The sequence below is a fragment of the Podarcis vaucheri genome, assembly GCF_965113315.1.
Source record: "Podarcis vaucheri genome assembly, chromosome: 17".
Taxonomy (NCBI): Eukaryota; Metazoa; Chordata; class Lepidosauria; order Squamata; family Lacertidae; genus Podarcis; species Podarcis vaucheri.
In genome coordinates this window covers 5674303-5692294 of record NC_138755.1, presented here as the reverse complement: position 1 = coordinate 5692294, position 17992 = coordinate 5674303, and the positions used below count along the sequence as shown (strand labels likewise).

The window sequence follows — 17992 nt, the reverse complement described above, 5'->3', positions numbered from 1 at the left end:
TCCAGCCCTGACACTATGGTACTGATCCAAGTTCACTTTTTCCTCCTTTGGGGCATCAGGTCCAAAACGCTGTGGCCATTGTCCGGCCCCCTGGGCACCATGCGGAATCAGACACCGCCTGTGGCTTCTGCTTCTTCAACTCTGTGGCCTTGGCAGCACGATATGCACAGCGGCTTGCTGGACATCCTATGAGGTACAGTGGCACCTGGCTAACTCCCAAGAGGCACAGAGTACCCAGAGAGGACTAGCCACTTGACAGCAGCATTGCAGTTGTGTGCTGAGAGTGGGCGCGGCTTGCTGGTGATGAGGTCAGGGATGTAGAGAAGCACCTGAGGGCAGTTGCAGATTTGCTCCATCAGTCTACAGTGGTGCCCCGCAAGACAAATGCCTCGCAAGACGGAAAACTCGCTAGACGAAAGAGTTTTCCATTTTGGAGGTGCTTCGCAAAACGAATTTCCTATGGGCTTGCTTCGCAAGACGAAAATGTCTTGCGAGTTCCTGCGGGGGTTTTTTCCTCCCCCCTTTTTCTAAGCCGCTAAGCCGCTTATCAGCTGATCCGATAAGCTGATAAGACGCTAATAGCGCTTATAGCACTAATCCTCTAATCCTTCAATGGGCTTGCTTCGCAAGACGAAAAAACCGCTAGACGAAGAGAATCACGGAACAGATTCTTTTCGTCTTGCGAGGCACCACTGTATCTGCATAGCCCCACAGAGTGTATCTCGTTCTACAAACTTCAGCAGGTTTAGCTGTTATTATTTGTCCCCCACCAGGAGTCCTGGGAACTGTAGTGCTGGTGGCCTGGCAGCCTATTTGCAACTCAGTTTCTAGCATAAATGTAGCTGGTTGTCCAATTCTGGTTCTTTTCCTCAGGGTGATGATACTAGACTGGGATGTTCACCATGGCAACGGGACACAGCACATGTTTGAAGATGATCCCAGGTAACGTATTTTGCTTCCCATCTCCCCTGTTCAAAGAAACTCTGGCACTAAATCTCTTCCAAGGTTGCAGATGTAGGTCTGGTGGTGGGGATTTCCGCTCAGCTTTAGGCTTGAGATGGGTAGTTCTAATTCCTTTTCAATGGCGGCTGTGAAATGGGGCAAAAAGCCTTAACACTCTGCGTCAAGAAACTCACCCACCTTATACATAGCTGGAATAAGCCATGTGGATCACAGAACCATTTACTTATTAATTAAAATGTTTTAAATCTTGCAAGGCAATGTTAAAAACAGAGGCATCAAGTAACATCACAAATAAAAGTTGTTGTTTTTTAATTTATAAATTTTTATTGGAAATTTTATTTACAACATAACATAACCCCCCCCAATACAGAAATCCACCCTCATTAAATGTGAACATAACATACAATGAGCATAACATACAACAATACAAACAACCAAATAAAAGACTTCCTTTATCCTGTATCTGGCCTCCTTATTTACTTCTTATAAACTGTTTCCTTTATGAATAATTATTAAGATTTTTCTAATTATAACCTAAATATCCACAAAGTCTCCTGCAGACATTAATCAAAACAAGTCCTGGTATGTATTTTATGGCACTGTTTTGTGAAGTATTCTCTGCATTTTCACCATGCTTTTTGAAACTCTTGTCTAGTGTGATCTCTAACTGCCTCTGTTAATCTAGCCAGCTCAATATACGCTAACAGTTTGTCTTAGCATTCCATTTTTGTTGGCACAGTTTCTTTTTTCCAGTTTTTATCAATTATTTATTAGCTAAAAACTAATTGCTAAGAAATAAAAGTTTTAAACAAGCAACAACAGGCAAGAATAGCCTTCGTGCTTTTTCTTCCTGCTGAACAGAGTTTTGTCTTTTAAACAAACTTTAAAACTTCTGGTTAGAAATGTATGTAGATTTCTTTTGTTATGGTCAGTAGACCAGAATAGCAAGGGAAAGGGCACAAGTCATCTGTGCAAGGTGGCAGAGGCCACAAGAAAAGAGGTGGGAGATGTGTAAGCCCCTTCGAGGCTGAGCTCAGTGGTGGGACCAGGAATGACTTGCACTCCTATCCTGCCCTTGATCATCCAGTTGTAGCTGTGCAATTCCTAGGCATCCTGATTTGTGATTGGGGGTGGGCAAGTGAAGCTGCAACGTCCCCTTTCTCTGATTGCTTCGCCTTCTTCCAAATTAGTGTCCTGTACGTCTCCCTCCACCGCTATGACAATGGAACTTTCTTCCCCACCTCCGAAGATGCAGACTATGATCGTGTGGGCCTGGGGCCTGGGGAGGGCTTCACCCTTAACGTGCCTTGGAACTGTCCCCGCATGGGGGACCCTGAGTACCTGGCTGCCTTCCATCAGATAGTCATGCCTGTCAGCTATGAGGTAGGCAATGTTTGGGGCAGGGAATGAGGGTGGATTGGTGCCAGTCTCCACTTCCTGGAAGCCCAGGCACACTCTTAGGCTTGTGGCACGGATAGGGTTCAACACAGGAACATAGGAAAGGCTCATCCACACTTCCGCTTGTCCCTTGCCTAGAAAGCACAGATCTGAGCAGTTTTCCCCTTGTCGCCGCTCCTTTCCCAGGGAAAACCCGCTCTTTAGCTATAAAACCTGATTGCCGTTTGTTCCAATTGATCGCTAAAGAATGGCATTCCCCGGGGGAAAGCAGCAGGGGAAGAGCCTTGACTGACATCAGCTCTCCAGGGTTTCCAGCAGCAGTCTCTCCCAGCCCTATCCGGAGATGCAGGGGATTGCAAAGCCAATGCTCTAACCACTGAGCTATGGCCCTTCCTCAAGGAGCAGCCATGGCTTCTCCCAATGAATGGGTAGTTTGGGGAGGGTGTGACAATGCTGTTAAGAAGCTCCTAACCAGCACTGCTCCTTTATAAGTGCCAGAAAGAGAAAATGATCGGTGAACTAGTTAGTAGCGTGGATGTGCTTTCAAATTTGTAAATAAGTGCTAGACTGCAGCAATGGAAAATGGTTAATTGGTTAAGTGCAAGCAGTATTTGTGCTGGGCTGGACGTAGTCCTCACCATTGACAGTGCTGGCTGGGGCTGACGGGAGCTGGAGTCTTCGGAGGGCCATCCCTGTCCCAGGCAGATGGATATGCCTAATGGATCGGAGGAGTTAGAAAGGGGCTGAAGAAGCAGCATCTCTGGCCAGGGAGGAAGAGTGAGAAGTGGAGCTACAGGGAACAAGGCAGAGGGCCTTCTCGGTAGTGGCCACTCCCCACATGGAATGCCCTCCCATCGGATGTTAAGATGTTAAAACATTTAGGAAACATCTGAAGGCAGCCCTGTATAGTGAAGCTGTTTAAGGTTTAATGTTTTTATATATGCTGGGAGCTGCCCAGAGTGGCTGGGGCAACCCAGTCAAATGGGCAGGGTACAAATATTTTATTTTTATTATTAAGGGGAATTAAGGGCCTCTTCCATTTGCAGTTCAATCCAGAGCTGGTCCTGGTTTCTGCTGGCTTTGACGCTGCTCGAGGGGACCCGCTGGGCGGATGCCTCGTGACTCCAGAATGCTACGCACACATGACCCATCTGCTCCTGGGTTTGGCCGGAGGCAAGGTGGCAGTTGTTTTGGAGGTAGGACAGAGTGCACGCTTTTTACTTCTTGGGGAGCACGGCTTGTGAGCCATCTCCAGGGTCAGGAAACACCTGGTTATTCAGAAAGGGGTGGAGTACTGCAGGAAAGTAAATGCGGGGCTGGCATCCACAGCAAACAATTCCGACAGAGTGGTGAAAATAAATAATACTTTTTTGGAGCTGGAACCCTGCGGGGTGGTAAAAGGTGGGGAGAATGTTTCAGGTGGAAACAGGGAAATAGTTAAGTACACCTTCTCCATTTCAAGGCCTTTGACATTTTGCAAAGGTGAAAGGCCTGCCAGGGTTGGCACTGCAGCACAGTGACTCGAGTTTGCCTCTCAGTGAATGGCTGCCACTCATTGCTGTGGGGAAAGCAGACTTCTGCACTTGGAGGTACCTGTGCTGTGGGACAGGACTCTGCCCTGGGTTCGGCCTTGGCTGCTTTGACAGGGAAGAAGAGATGACAGCCAGGATGCAAACCTGAATGGTCCTGGCAAGGCATTAGCAGTGGGCATTTTACTTGTAGTAGAAACAGTCCTCATTTGCCCTCTTCCTTTCATAGCAAGTAAGGGCTCGTCCCCGATTCTAAAAAACACAGATCCAATCAATTTCTCCCTTGACCCGCTCATTTCCCAGGGTAAACCCTCTCCTTAGCTTTAAATAGGAGCAAACGTCAACCCAGAGAAAACCCAAATTGCCATTTGCTCTCATTGAGTGCTAATGAGTGGGTTTTCCTGGGGGAAAGCAGTGGGGCAAATGTGACCGAGCCCCAAGTAATCAAAGCCAACATTTCCATACTTCCCTCCTCTTACGCTCTACTTAAAGGCTGCTGGTGTAGCCTAGTGGCGAAGCAGGTGAACTGCAACTCAGGAAGCCTCTGGTTTGGAATCTCCCCCCTGCCATGAACTCGTTAGCTCTCTTGGGCAAGCCGTACCCTCTCAGCCTTACCCCATACGCAACCTGACTACAGTGGTACCTCGGGTTAAGCACTTAATTTGTTCCAGAGGTCTGTTCTTAACCTGAAACTGTTCTTAACCTGAAGCACCACTTTAGCTAATGGGGCCTCCTGCTGCCGCCGCACCGCCGGAACACGATTTCTGTTCTCATCCTGAGGTAAAGTTCTTAACCCGAGGTACTATTTCTGAGTTAGTGGAGTCTGTAACCTGAAGCATATGTAACCTGAAGCGGATGTAACCCAAGGTACCACTGTATAATAATTTCTGTCCTGCTTTAAAAGATCTGTTGTGACAATTACCACAAAACAACATAGGTGCAAAGTCTGTTGTACCCTCGAGCATTATGCATCATACTTTTCTGTGTATTAGACGAGGTTTTTTTTTACTCTAAAATAAAATTTAAAATGGGGGGGGGGTCGTCTTATACATGGATAGTGCAGAGGGGGGGATGGGTGTTTGGTTGCAGCTGCGAGCAGGATTTAGGGATTGGGTGGGTGAATGGTGGCTGTGTCAAGGGCTACTTTGGGTTGGCTGCTGCCTCAGCAATTTAGTGTGCATTGCTTGTGATTGTTAGTGTTTGTCAGTTGGGTGAGTGATTTTTCTGCACTCCCGCCCCCCAAATAGCTCAACAATTCTGGACAATCCTCTGGGCCATCTCCCCCCATTTTCTTTAATTTTAGTCCCCCAAAATAGGGAGCGTCTTACAGAAAAGTAAAGTCGGCCTTCTTTTCATTGTTGCTACCTCACAGTTCCCCCTCCATCATGGCAAACAGCAGCCATCATCATTCACGGACCCAGTGACAGTGGGTCCTGAGGACTAGAACAGTGTTTCCCAACCTTTTTTGGGCAAAGGCACACTTGTTTGATGAAAAAAATCTCGAGGCACACCACCATTACAGCCCCGTGACGTCAGCGCGCAGCGTCGCGCCGGGAGGGACGCACGAAAGTGTAAGTTTCAATTTTTTCCCCTCCCCTCCTGTGTAAAGGGGAATGCACTCTGCTAAGTAAAGGCACTTGCCACAGCAGCGTCAACGTCACAGCACCCACCGGCACCCAAGAGAGAAGGGATCTCAGCAGCCCTTTTGCCAGGAAGAGGAGCAAGAACGAGAGGAGGAGGAGGAAGAGGAAGAGAGTCCCCCCAAAAAAAACATTCTCCTTTTGATCTTCCTTATTTGCAATTCCTCATTGCAAAACAGCGGTTGATATACAGCTGATTTTTTTGTTATTACAGTCCCCACCCCCTCACCTAGAAAAACACCACCTGTCAATTTTATTATTATTATTATTATTATTATTATTATTATTATTATTATTATTATTATTATTATTATTCCCCGCCACTCTGGGAGGCTGAAGCCCTTTAAGGCTTCCTTCTGTCCACTCTCTGTGAATTACCTGCCCGGAGCGGGTTTCGGGGGGGGCGCTGCTGCCGGTGTCCTCCCCGTCGAGTCTCGCCTTGCCCGGCGCGTGGCGGCCGCCCTTTCCCACACTCTGCCGGCTGCGCTGCCAAGCCCCGCGGCTCGGCCTGTCAGCGTTACCGGGCTTGGCGGGCGGTAATTCCCGAAGAAAGCCGGCGGCGCTTGAAGAGCTGGCAAGCCCCCATTTGCACGTCTGTTTTCCGCAGCCCTTGGAGAGGATTAAGTTCCCTCCTTCCTGCCGGGGAACCTCCAAGCTTTGGGGGTGGGGGGGGGGAGGAGGCAGCAAAGCGAGGCAGGAAGGAGAGCGCGGCTTGGCTGGGTGAGCTTTGGCAGGGGCAGGGAATGAGAGCCGCGAGGCGGGCGCTACGGATGGAAGCGCTGCCCGCCGAGCTCGCAGGCAGCCAGGCAGGCAGACGGCGAGAGCCCCGCGCTGGGCGGCCTCTCCTCGCCGCCGCCGCCCCGCGTGTGCTCGCCGCCCGACTCGCCCGCCTCCCTCCCACGGAGGTAGGCTGGTGTGCCGTGGGAGGGAGGCGGGCGAGTCGGGCGGCGAGCACACGCGGGGCGGCGAGCGAGCTCCCTCCCACATCCCATCACCGCTCGCTTCGGCCGGCCTACTGGGCTGTCGCAAGCGGAAGGCCTGCGCATGCGCGAGGTTTTCGCGCCTTCCTCCAGTAGGCTGGCCGAAGCGAGCGGCGATGGGATGTGGGAGGGAGCTCGCTCGCCGCCCCGCGTGTGCTCGCCGCCCCGCCTCTCGCCGCCCGACTCGCCCGCCTCCCTCCCACGGAACACAAGGCAACGTTCCGCAGCACACTAGTGTGCCGCGGAACACCGGTTGGGAAACACTGGACTAGAAGCTTCTTTTTTTGTATTTTGAATGCCAACAGAGGTCCTTTGGGATAGCAAATTCCACACCTCCATCGTGAACATGCAGGACTTGCCCAGCAGACTCATACGTGGTTGCATCCGGGGTGCAGTTTCTCTGAACTTTCCCTTCCCTCTTTTCCAGGGCGGCTACAACCTAGAATCGATCTCGGAATCCATGACCATGTGCACACGCAGCCTCCTGGGGGATCCTCTGCCCCCGCTGGGACGCCTCAAGGCCCCCCACCCCAGTGCCCTGCAATCTTTGGCCAATGCAGCCACTGTGCACCGCAAGTACTGGGCAAGCCTGCGGCTGGAAGGTGAATTGTCTCTCTCCTGTCCTCCTCTGTTCCTTGGTGGTGAATGCTCTGCATCAGAACTATTGCAATGTAAAGGGTTAGGGTGTGAGCTGGGGGCTGATAGGTCTCTGCTATGAATTCACAGAGTGGCCTTTAGGCAAAGCTCTGTTTGTCAGCCTCATCACCCTGCCCCCCTCGCCTCTCCTGTGGGTCGGGGAGTAACACTACATTGGTGCCTCGCAAGACGAAAAGAATCCGTTCTGTGATTCTCTTCGTCTAGCGGTTTTTTCGTCTTGCGAAGCAAGCCCATTGACGGATTAGCGGATTAGCACTATTAGCGCTATTAGCGGCTTTTAGCGGCTTATCTGCTGATCAGATCAGCTGATAAGCGGCTTAGCGGCTTAGAAAAAGGGGGGGGGGAACCCAGCAGGAACTCGCAAGACATTGTTGTCTTGCGAAGCAAGCCCATAGGAGATTCATTTTGTGAAGCACCTCCAAAACGGAAAACCCTTTCGTCTAGCGAGTTTTCCGTCTTGCGAGGCATTCGTCTTGCGGGGCACCACTGTACTGGGTTGATGTAAACATTACTGCAGGGGTGGTGGACTCTGGATTCTGTCAATTTTGCATATCAAATGTTACCAGTTCCAGCCTGCCAAGTTGGGTGTCTGCTGCATATGAAAGGCAGCAATAGGGCACATCTCAACCTGCTGAGCAGCTTTAAGGGCCTGGGGGCAACTGCCAGGAAAGTCCCAATTCAGGGGGTGGAGATTGGGTTGTGACTCTCCCACATCGGTGCAGCCATGCACCGATGTGGGCCATGTTTCAATATTCTGTGTGGGCCATGTTTCAATATTCATTGCAAAAGAGGGCCAGGCAGAGAGGCTGCAGCTGAATAGGTCTACAGGGAAGCATAGAGGAGAGGCCTGAAGTTAAAAGTGCACAGGTAAGGCAGTGATCAGACCTGAGACTCCAAAGAGATGGAGGGGGGAGAAGGTTTTGTGATGAAATATTTCTGTGGCTGTTCAGAAGAAAATGCCCTGGAATGCAGAAACTGTGGGTCAAAGTCACTTTCTCCACAGAGCACATGCCTTGCCTTCTTACATCATGTGGTGGAAGCCCCACATTTCCTTTGCTAAGCCACTTGTGGAAGATCACTGCAGCTGGTGCTCACGGCCTGCTCAACCGCAGCCTCTCTTTATTTCCTCCTGGAACTTCGAGGTGCATGTTAGGCAAGCTTCAACCTTTCATCTGGGGGTAATCTCCGGTGATATCTGCCTCCTCTGCAAAAACTACATGGGGAAGGAAGTAGGACAGCTTGTTGGGGGTGGATCTTTCAGGGCGATTGTGATGTCAGCAGCTCTTAATCTCAAGGTTGTGGGTTCGAGCCCCACGTTGGGCAAAAGATTCCTGCCTTGCAGGGGGTTGGACTAGATGATCCTCACAGTCCCTTCCAACTCTGCAGTTCTATGATCCTGCGCACCTAGCAACCAGCACAGCTCAGGAGGCGGGCAAAGAAGTCTCCTCCTGAAATGGCACTGAGGATTGGTAGAATGACTGCTGATGTCACAACATCCCCTTATCTACATGACACTGCCAGGAGGGGGTGAGCTTCAGAATAGGACTGGAGAGAGTTGGGGGAGGAGGCAGGGGCCTGAGGACAGGGGTGAGAAGAAGCAGGTGCCAGGAGACAGAAAGGCGAGGCAAAACAGGCCAGGAAGGGAAGCTGGAGTTGGCACTCTCCTATCTCTCTGGCTCCGTTTGGAACAATTGGTTGTGGGAAGAGGAGGAGCAACTTATATCTTGTCTCCCCAGTGCCTGCTCCTCTGTGGGAGAAGCCCAGGACTCGAGCTGGGAAAGGAACTCCCATTCCAGATGAAATCCCCCCGGAGGCCCCCCTGGAGCTGCTTCAGAGCCCCGGCGCTCAACCTGTGAATACCTTGAATGATGCCGTTTTGGCTCTGAGCTCCCTCCAGCTGGAAGACCGCCTTGCCGAGGAGGCAGAGACAGCTTCCAGTTCCCTCTCCCCCGATTCCAGTCCGGTGGGCGAAGAGGCTGGGCACACGGTTGGGGCCTCCCCTGGAGAAGCTGAGCCAGCAGTGGATACCCAGAAGGACGGCATGTCGACAGGGCGCCCCACGGGTGGAGCGGAGTCTCCTGGCAAAGAGGCAGAGGTAGGTGCCAGGCAGCTGTGCCAGTGCAAGCCATAGTGTGAGGGCTCACCCACACTTGCGCTTGCCTTGCTGCTTTCCCCTGGGGAAACACACCGTTTACCACTTAATCAGAGCAAAGCAATTGGGTTTTCTCCGGATTGGTGTTAGCTCTGATTTAGAACAAAAGAGCAGGTTTTTGTTGGGATTCGCAGGGTGATGAGTAAGTCTGCAGGCTTCAACAGGCTGGTGCAATACTCTGTGAAGTGCTGGGTCAGAGTGGCTCAGCAGGAATGTGATTGGCTATCACCTGTTTTAAAAAGGAAAGCCTGTTCAACAGTAAGTGTGGTGGTGGTGCTGTAGTGTGGTGTGGTGGTGCTGTGGTGGAGAGTATTCGTTTGCCTTAAGGAGCAGGTACTCTGTATGGACTGTTTTTGTAAATACCTGTATATAGCTCACATTAAAAAGACTGCACTGGAAAAACCTGGGACTCTGAGCGTTTCTGCTAAAAGCACCGCGAGGAATTCGCGACAGTTTTCTGGGGGAAAGGCAAACCCATGCCTAGAAAGCAAGAGACAAATGGAAAATACTGCTTTTAATATTCAGTTGGAAGCCGCCCAGAGTGGCTGGGGAAACCCAGCCAGATGGGCAGGGTATAAATAATAAATAATTATTATTATTATTATTATTATTATTATTATTATTATTATTATTATTTATTATTAAAATTGCTTGGACCTGTGCTTTCTAGGCATGGGAGAAGCAGAAGTGTGAACGAGCCCTGATTTGTGTTGTAAATCTGACTGGAGCTTTTAAAACTGGAACAGACATTTGAAGGTTTGTCAGGGACAAAGGAGGAGTGATCCTGGGGGTGCCTGTAACAGCCGGGAGGGAACTCTGGGAATTGTAGCTCTGTGAGGGGGAATAGGAACCTCTTAGCAACCCCTAACAAAATTTGGCATCCTTGAATTCTGAGATCTGTAATTCATGAACAGTGCTAAGAGTTGTTAGTTAAGGTAAAGGGACCCCTGACTGTTAGGTCCAGTTGTGGACGACTCTGGGGTTGCGGCACCCATCTTGCTTTACTGGCTAAGGGAGCCGGCGTACAGCTTCCGGGTCGTGTGGTCAGCATGACTAAGCCACTTCTAGCGAACCAGAGCAGCACACGGAAACGCCGTTTACCTTTCCGCCGGAGCGGTACCTATTTATCTACTTGCACTTTGAGGTGCTTTCAAACTGCCAGGTGGCAGGAGCAGGGACCGAACAACGGGAGCTCACCCTGTCACGGGGATTCAAACCACCGACCTTCTGATCAGCAACCCCTAGGCGCCACCCTTATTCCCCTCAGAGCTACATTTCTCAGAGTTCCCTGGAAAGAAGGATGGACTATTGAACCACTCTGGGAGTTGTAGCTCTGTTATGGGGAGTAGGGATCTCCTAGCAACTCTCAGCACCCATTAACAACTATATCTCCCAGATTTTTTGGGGGGAAGCCATGACGTTTAGTAGAGCTGTCCCTGAGATCTAAATGTATGCTGCGACAGTGGCCTGTGCTCGGCTGAATCTTGCTGTACCTGCCACACACTCTTCTCTAGATCAGTAGCTTTTCTGGACTACCCACTTTTTTTCTTCAGGGAATAATTTCCCCATTGGCTTGTTTGTCATATGGCTCCTGCACAGTGAAAAGGATTCTGGGGTACCAGCCCTGCTTCTATGCAGAATGTACCTAGAAATCACCCAACCATCCTCCGTGGCTTCAAACTGGAGGGAGAAGATTGATAGTGCTGGGCAAGCTTATTCTGGGAACTTGTCCTCTGTCATATTCCATAAAGGCTATAAAGCAAGCATCCCCAACCTTTGGCCCTCCAGATGTTTTGGACTACAATTCCCATCATCCCTGATCACTGGTCCTGTTAGGTGGGGCTCATGGGAGTTGTAGGCCAAAACATCTGGAGGGCTGCAGGTTGGGGGTGCCTGCTATAAAGAGTCCTGTTTTGGGGCACGGTGGCGTGGAATTACTACTCTAAATCATGGGTAGGGAAACTAAGGCCCGGGGGCCGGATCTGGCCCAATCACCTTCTAAATCCGGCCTGCAGATGGTCCGGGAATCAGTGTGTTTTTACATGAGTAGAATGTGTGCTTTTATTTAAAATGCATCTCTGGGTTATTTGTAGGGCATAGGAATTCGTTCATTTTTTCCCTTCAAAATATAGTCCGCCCCCCCCAACAAGGCCTGAGGGACAGTGGAGTGGCCCTCAGCCTGTGGCAGGATGCCCACTCAACTTTTCCCCAAATCTCTGTCTTCTTTCTCCTCCCCCTGAAACAGCATTTCTTTTCTAAATAAGAAAACACAGCAGAAAGGGGGGCTAAGCTGCTCCCACACAAGCCTTTTCCTCCAAAAGGAGGGCAGGGGGCTGGTTGCACCCCCTCCCACTTCACTGCTTGTGTTTCTACGTACTGGAGGCTCCTTTATTCTAGAAGTGTAGTGTTGCCCGTGGTGTGCTTGGAATGAAAAATCGCTGGGTTTCACGTCTCTCTGATATCTGAAGCAAGACTTGACCCTAAATCTCTCTTCTCTTTCCTCCATCACCCCTCCTTCAACCAGGTAAGCCCACCGGCTAGCCCCCCAATGCTAGCGGAGGTTATTCTGCTTGACGAAGCTGCAGGTGGCTGCTCTTCTTCCTGTGACCCGCTTGAAGAAGACCTGGCAGATGAAGTGAGTTTGGGGAGAGATGGGAGGGTACCTGGGATTGGATTTTCTGGGCCTGGCTGGGCTTGAGGTTGGGTGCCAGGATGCAGAGATGATCCTCTCTCTCTTTCTAGGGGCTGTTTTATGCTGTGACTCCCTTGCCATGGTGCCCCCACCTTGACTCCGTGCTCCCTGTGCCTTCCCTTGGCTTGAATGTGCTGGAGCCCTGTGCAGAATGTGGCAGCATGGCAGAGAATTGGGTCTGTCTGATTTGTTACAAGGTAAGGTGGGCAAAGTGCAAGTAGATAAATAGGTACCGCTCCGGCGGGAAGGTAAACGGCGTTTCCGTGTGCCGCTCTGCTTTGCCAGAAGTGGCTTAGTCTTGCTGGCCACATGACCCGGAAGCTGTACGCCAGCTCCCTCGGCCAATAAAGCGAGATGAGCGCCGCAACCCCAGAGTCGGCGACGACTGGACCTAATGGTCAGGGGTCCCTTTACCTTTACCTTTAAGGTGGGCAAGCGGGGGGGGGGGCTTAGGTAAACTGGGAGTGACCCCCACCATCCATAAAGTGAATTAACAGTACCGGGTTTTCAGGTTTTTGTTTTTTTAAGGGTTGTGTATACTTGGTTTAACAGCTAACAGATAAGCCACCACTACTGGAGCTTCGGTAATGGGGGAACCTCAAATGATGGCAGTCTGGAGGGGGGGATTAGGGTGAGTTTTATTAATGACTCAGTGAGGTTTTGAACCTATATCTCCCCAGTCCTAGCCCAGTGCTCTTAATTGCCACACTATGCTGTCTTTTTTGTACCCCAGTTACATTTCCGTTGGGAAAGATTGTTTTTTCCCCTTTCCCTCCTTGCTGTGGGGTTCACTGTATTTGTTGTATGCAAGGAGATTTCTCTCCATGTTGTATTGTCCTTAAACATGTCGAGGCACTGTGCAGACTGCCTTCTGTGGCCTGCTGACTTGCCCCCTTGATTTCTCTGAGGTGATCCACTCCACAGTACAGTGGTACCTCTGGTTACGTACTTAATTCGTTCCGGAGGTCCGTTCTTAACCTGAAACTGCTAATGGGGCCTCCCGCTGCCACCGTGCTGCCGCCGCCCAATTTCTGTTCTCATCCTGAAGCAAATTTCTTAACCCGAGGTACTATTTCTGGGTTAGCAGAGCCTGTAACCTGAAGCGTCTGTAACCCGAGGTACCACTGTATCTGCTTTCTGTCTTCCTCCTCAGCTTCTCATACTTGCCAGATGGGGTGCTGATGTGTGGTCCGTCCTCTCTAAGAGCAGAAGAGTTGAGCTGTCCTTGGTTTATTCATTTTCAAATGAGTCTATTTGGTCCATTCCGAAGGTTAGTCTTGTCTTTTGGAGCCGTTTCCACCATCATCTAAGCCTGCTTTCTTCCACCCCATTCAGGTTTGCTGTGGCCGCTACATTAAGCAACATATGGTAGCTCACAACTCAGAGTCTGGGCATCCGCTGGTTCTTAGCTTTGCGGACCTCTCTGTCTGGTGCTATGGATGCCAAGCCTATGTCCACCACCCGGTGAGTTGTGTCGTGCTTTGGTCCTTTCCCCACCCTTTCCTTTCCCAGGGGTTTGCCCTTCTGCTTGGAAATACCAAACCAGTGTGATGAGATGCACATTTGCTTGGGGAACGGACACCCCCACCCCCATCAGTCCTGTCATTCAACACAAATGATACATAGCCGTCTGAGCTGCATTGCTTGGTGGAACATCAGCTGGGGTTGCAAATCATTACTTGAGGCTTGGTAGGAGCTTCCACCCCTCTCGGGGAGCCCCAAGATAATCTGATGGCTGTTGCTTTTAAGGGGTTCCAGCCCCAGTGCACTTGGAGTGACATAATCTGGTTTGCCGCTGAACTAGTTTACTTGGGTACTGAATTCACTATGTGCATTATGCTTTCCCCCATTGAGATACAAAAGTAAGCTTTTGGCAGCTTTTGAACAGGAACAGCCAGTGCTTTTTTTTTTCTAAAAAAATGTTTGGGGTACTCTCATTTTGACTCAAGAAAATCACCATTTTATAGTTCAAATCGGAAAAAATAAATACAGTAAATGGACAAAAGTACAAAGATTCATAAAATGTTTAGGGGTATGTGTACTCCTGCGTACCCCCAGAGAAAAAGAACTGGGAACAGCAAGTAAGGGCTTTGTTTCACTCTAGCTCTTTTTAAGAAAAAAGTTTGATTGACAGTGGCATTAAAAAAGAGTGTGGGTGGAATGTTCCATTATTATTGACAAGAGATTGTTCTCTGATGGGGCCAACTTCTTCCATTAACAGAGAATCCAGAGGGATTTCTCTCCCACCTGGGGCTATTCCGTTCCATTATGCTGAGAGCAGAGCAAATTCGCTCTTTGCAGAGAGGATTCTATGAACTGCATGGAATGTGTTTCTGCTGGCAGCACTGAAGGTTTTTTGCCTCGCAGTCTGCTATGGTGGAATTTTATGTACGTAATTAATGATGTAGTTAATTACTTTAGCATGACATTAACCCACACCACTGATTTCAACACAGAGGCCATTCATTTCAGTGCAAAGGAAACCAGTGCAAATGTGGTAAAAACGTCATCATTTGCAGACTGAAAACAGCTACAGTGAATGCCAATCATATTCACTCGATTGATTTTCTTTCCGGACATGGGATGAATAAGCAAAGACTGGCCGTTTCTGTTCTTGTGCCCACTGGAAATTTCCAACATCCCTGTAAGAGGGAGAGTGCAAAGTCCCACCCAGTAAGAAGCTACACTCCTTCAAAGGAATTATTTTCCCTTCATGAGAAATGAAACAAAACAGCAGCCATGCTTCTTCAGGAAAACAGCGTGGTGGAAAGTAGTATTTTGAAAGCACATGACTTCTCTTTTCCAGCCCCATCTCCTGAATAATCCTAGGCTTCTGCTTCGGAATAATGGCAGCTGATGCGTCCAAAAAGTGGGAGGTGCTCCAAGTGCCAGGCCCCTCCCACTGCACCTGCTGTGCTGCTAGGAATGTCACTGATTGGCCAGAATAGTTAAACGGAGCCCTCGTGTTCAGCAGCAGCGCCCCATCAAATACCAGGGCAGGTATGATGAGAGCTGGATTCCAGCAACATCTGGAAGAGCACAGGCTCCTTTTTCCTTGACTACGGCAGGTGCAGCCTCTATGTTACCTTCCTGACATTTTGGATCGCAACTCCCATCATTTGGAAGGCACTCTCTATGGCTACCCCTAGACTAGGGAGTGAGTCCTATTGCTCCCAATGGGACTATTTTCTGGGTTGACTTCAACCGAGACATTATGTGAGCAGAACAACTTAGTGCTCACACAACAGAAATCTTCCAGGGCCCTGGCTCCACATTCCCCTATTTTGGGGATTTGCGCTTCCTTCCGCTAGTGGGAGGTGACTGCCCACCTGGGTGCAGTGGTAGAATCCAGTGCAGAGGAATTCTCACCACCAGCAATGCTCTTCATGCCTGAGGTTTTCTTGAATTGTAGTCTGATTTGACACTATTTTGTGCGTTTATTATCAATATTATTATTAGTATTGTTCCTTTGGGCTTCTCCCCTCTCCCAGATTCTCTTTGAAGCCAAGAGCCAGGCTCACCGGCTGAAGTTTGGCGTGGACATGGCAGTACCTTCCTAAAGCAACTCCCTTTGTAAGGAGCAGCTAATACAGAATGCAGCACAATCTACCATCGTTTGACCTCACTGAACTGAACCTGATGCTTCAAGGGCTCTTGATGTGCCAAATAATAGTCAGCAATCATCAATGCAATACCACCAGCAGCCACGAATCAAACACCAGCGACCTCATTGCTTCCACAAGGACAAAGAATGTTCCTTTCTGGTTTATTCCACGATTGGGTCCATTTCAAATCAACCTTGGGGATTTCTTCACTTCCGGGCAGAGGTGACTTGCTTTCCCTGTTGCTGAAGAAGCGCATGTTTTTCTTGGAAAGGCAGGCATTTATCTCTGCTCACATTTCCAGAGTCTGATTGCACAACACACCCATTCCATCCTGTCTCAAATTGCCACATATTTTTCCCAAATCACCCTCTCCCCTCCATACTAAAGTTGCTAGGTTGGAGGGAAACCATGCTGAACTGAGAAAGGAGGGATGATAATAATAATGATGATGATAATTTATTATTTATATCCTGCCCATCTAGCTAGGTTTCCTCAGCCACTCTAGAGGGATGTATTCCTCTTATCTCCTCTCCCCTCTGCCCACCCCCTATTAATCAAGAATGTTTCTGCAACTAGTTGAGACAAAAGCATGTTTTGGGCAAGCGGAATCCTGTGGCTAGAAGAGGTTCATCTCCAGAAGGCTTGAAATATAAACGGTTGGAGGTCCAAGTTCCTCTAAAGTGGCTGACATCCCGCAATTATATACATATATATATTTGATGATAGTCTTCGGTTTGCTTGTTCCAAGGTTCTACGGTATTTGGTGCTGCATGTAGCAGAGAACATGCAAGATGCTTGAGAGGATGGCCTAAGGGGTCTTTCTCTCTAGATTATAGAGACAGGAGCATGGGATCTGAAACGCTCTCTCCTGATGCCGTGAAGGCTATCTTATCATTCTTCTAAGGCCAGATTCTCACATACTTCCCATTCCTGCCCCATCACTGTATGTGGACTCAAAATTGTGTGTGTGTTTCTCTCTGTGTGTGGGGGGGGCAGCTCATCTATGAAGGTGCGTGTAAAATGGGGCCATTTAAAACTCTGCTTTCAGCATGCCAAAGCTACATTATTCGCACACTGTTTCCTGCAGTATTTGGGCATCCTGCAGTTCTGCTGCAAAAGGAGAATGTGAGAATTGGGCCTTGGTTACTGTGCTTGTGGGAAATGTTTGCTGGCCTGTCGTCTTAAGCAAGGAGCACGGCCAGTCCTTCCAAAGGGCAACCGAGAGCTGTACCCTGGGCAATGAGCGGCAGGGATGGGCAAATGGAAAAGGCTTTGGCAACCCTGTCTGGCTCAAAGTGGTTCAGAGGAGCACCTTCCTTACTGGATTCCAGGCAACCACAGATTGCCCCTCACCTTGAACCAATAAAAAACCCGAATGGGGTCAGGGTCAAGGCGACACATAACTCTGTCCATAAAAAAGAGGTTTGAGAAAAGATGGGTTGAAAAGGGCTTATGGGGAGGGTGGGGGGGTGTCAGTTTTATCAGGGCCGGCTCTGGTAAGCTGGGGGGCAGGGGGGGTGCCTTTAGGGCAGAGATGGGGAACCTTTCATCCTCTGGATATTATTGGGCTTCAGCTCCCATCATCCCTGACCACATTGGCCATGCTGGCTGGGATTGGGGAGTTCAACACAGTTCCCCCCTCTTCCTTGCTAAAGGGGCCGAACTCATACCATGATATAAAGGAGGGGGGTGGGGGTTCACTGAACCTTATAAGTGGGGAGTTAGTTACATTATAGCCTAAAAAAATCCTTTGCATATGATTACTTCCTTTGCCATTGTTTCTCTGCTCAATTTTATAATCTTTCTAATTATTCAAATAAAGTGTTTCTGTGAATGGAGTGGCTGTGTTTTAGATCTGGGGAGCGGGGACAGATTGCTTCGTCCAATGCTAAGCCATTTAAATTGTGATCCCATGACTGTGCCCTCCTCGTGGGCTGCCACTGGGGCCATGCCTATGCTCTGCCCACTGGCTGCTAGTGCCCTCTCTGCTTCCTCGTGACGTACACCCTCGTGACACGTGACCCTTGGGGAGGCTTTGCACACCTGATGACCTGCTAGAGCCTCTGTGTGTAATAGAAGCTCATTCTCTTCCATTTCTGACACATCCCCCCTTGGCCATCTGTCAAAACTATGTGCAGGATGCAGCTGGGGCTGAGGCTGGGGGGTGTTTTGCCAGATGTGTGGGTTTGTCATTCTGCATCTAAATTTGTATTTATCCCAGTCTGTTCCAGAGATTCAGGCAAGTTTCCTCCACCTCCTTATCCCTGTCCAGCAAATGCCAGTTCACTGGATGCAGCCTTTGAGTAAGCCACGGCAGTTTACAATAGATACTTGGTTTCACAAATAAAAAGGTAAAGGGAACCCTGACCATTAGGT

At 49.5% G+C, this 17992-nt stretch overlaps 1 protein-coding gene and 1 long non-coding RNA gene across 3 annotated transcripts in view; one reads left to right on the top strand and one right to left on the bottom strand.

Moving 5' to 3' along the window:
* The window catches only part of HDAC6 (histone deacetylase 6), a 39923-nt gene extending 22469 nt beyond the window's left edge, over positions 1 to 17454 (top strand). For both annotated transcript variants that reach the window (XM_082205387.1, XM_082205388.1), the window contains exons 20-29: positions 60 to 193; positions 874 to 942; positions 2154 to 2346; positions 3408 to 3557; positions 6938 to 7112; positions 8904 to 9262; positions 11844 to 11954; positions 12062 to 12208; positions 13347 to 13475; positions 15503 to 17454. In XM_082205387.1, the coding sequence (XP_082061513.1) occupies positions 60 to 193; positions 874 to 942; positions 2154 to 2346; positions 3408 to 3557; positions 6938 to 7112; positions 8904 to 9262; positions 11844 to 11954; positions 12062 to 12208; positions 13347 to 13475; positions 15503 to 15571 (1536 nt within the window). In that variant the 3' untranslated portion in view covers positions 15572 to 17454. The remainder of the gene's footprint in view (positions 1 to 59; positions 194 to 873; positions 943 to 2153; positions 2347 to 3407; positions 3558 to 6937; positions 7113 to 8903; positions 9263 to 11843; positions 11955 to 12061; positions 12209 to 13346; positions 13476 to 15502) is intronic.
* LOC309522359 overlaps positions 12549 to 17992 on the bottom strand; it is a 205901-nt gene continuing 200457 nt past the window's right edge. The window contains exon 2 of the long non-coding RNA XR_014215069.1: positions 12549 to 12989. This is a non-coding gene — a long non-coding RNA (uncharacterized lncRNA). The remainder of the gene's footprint in view (positions 12990 to 17992) is intronic.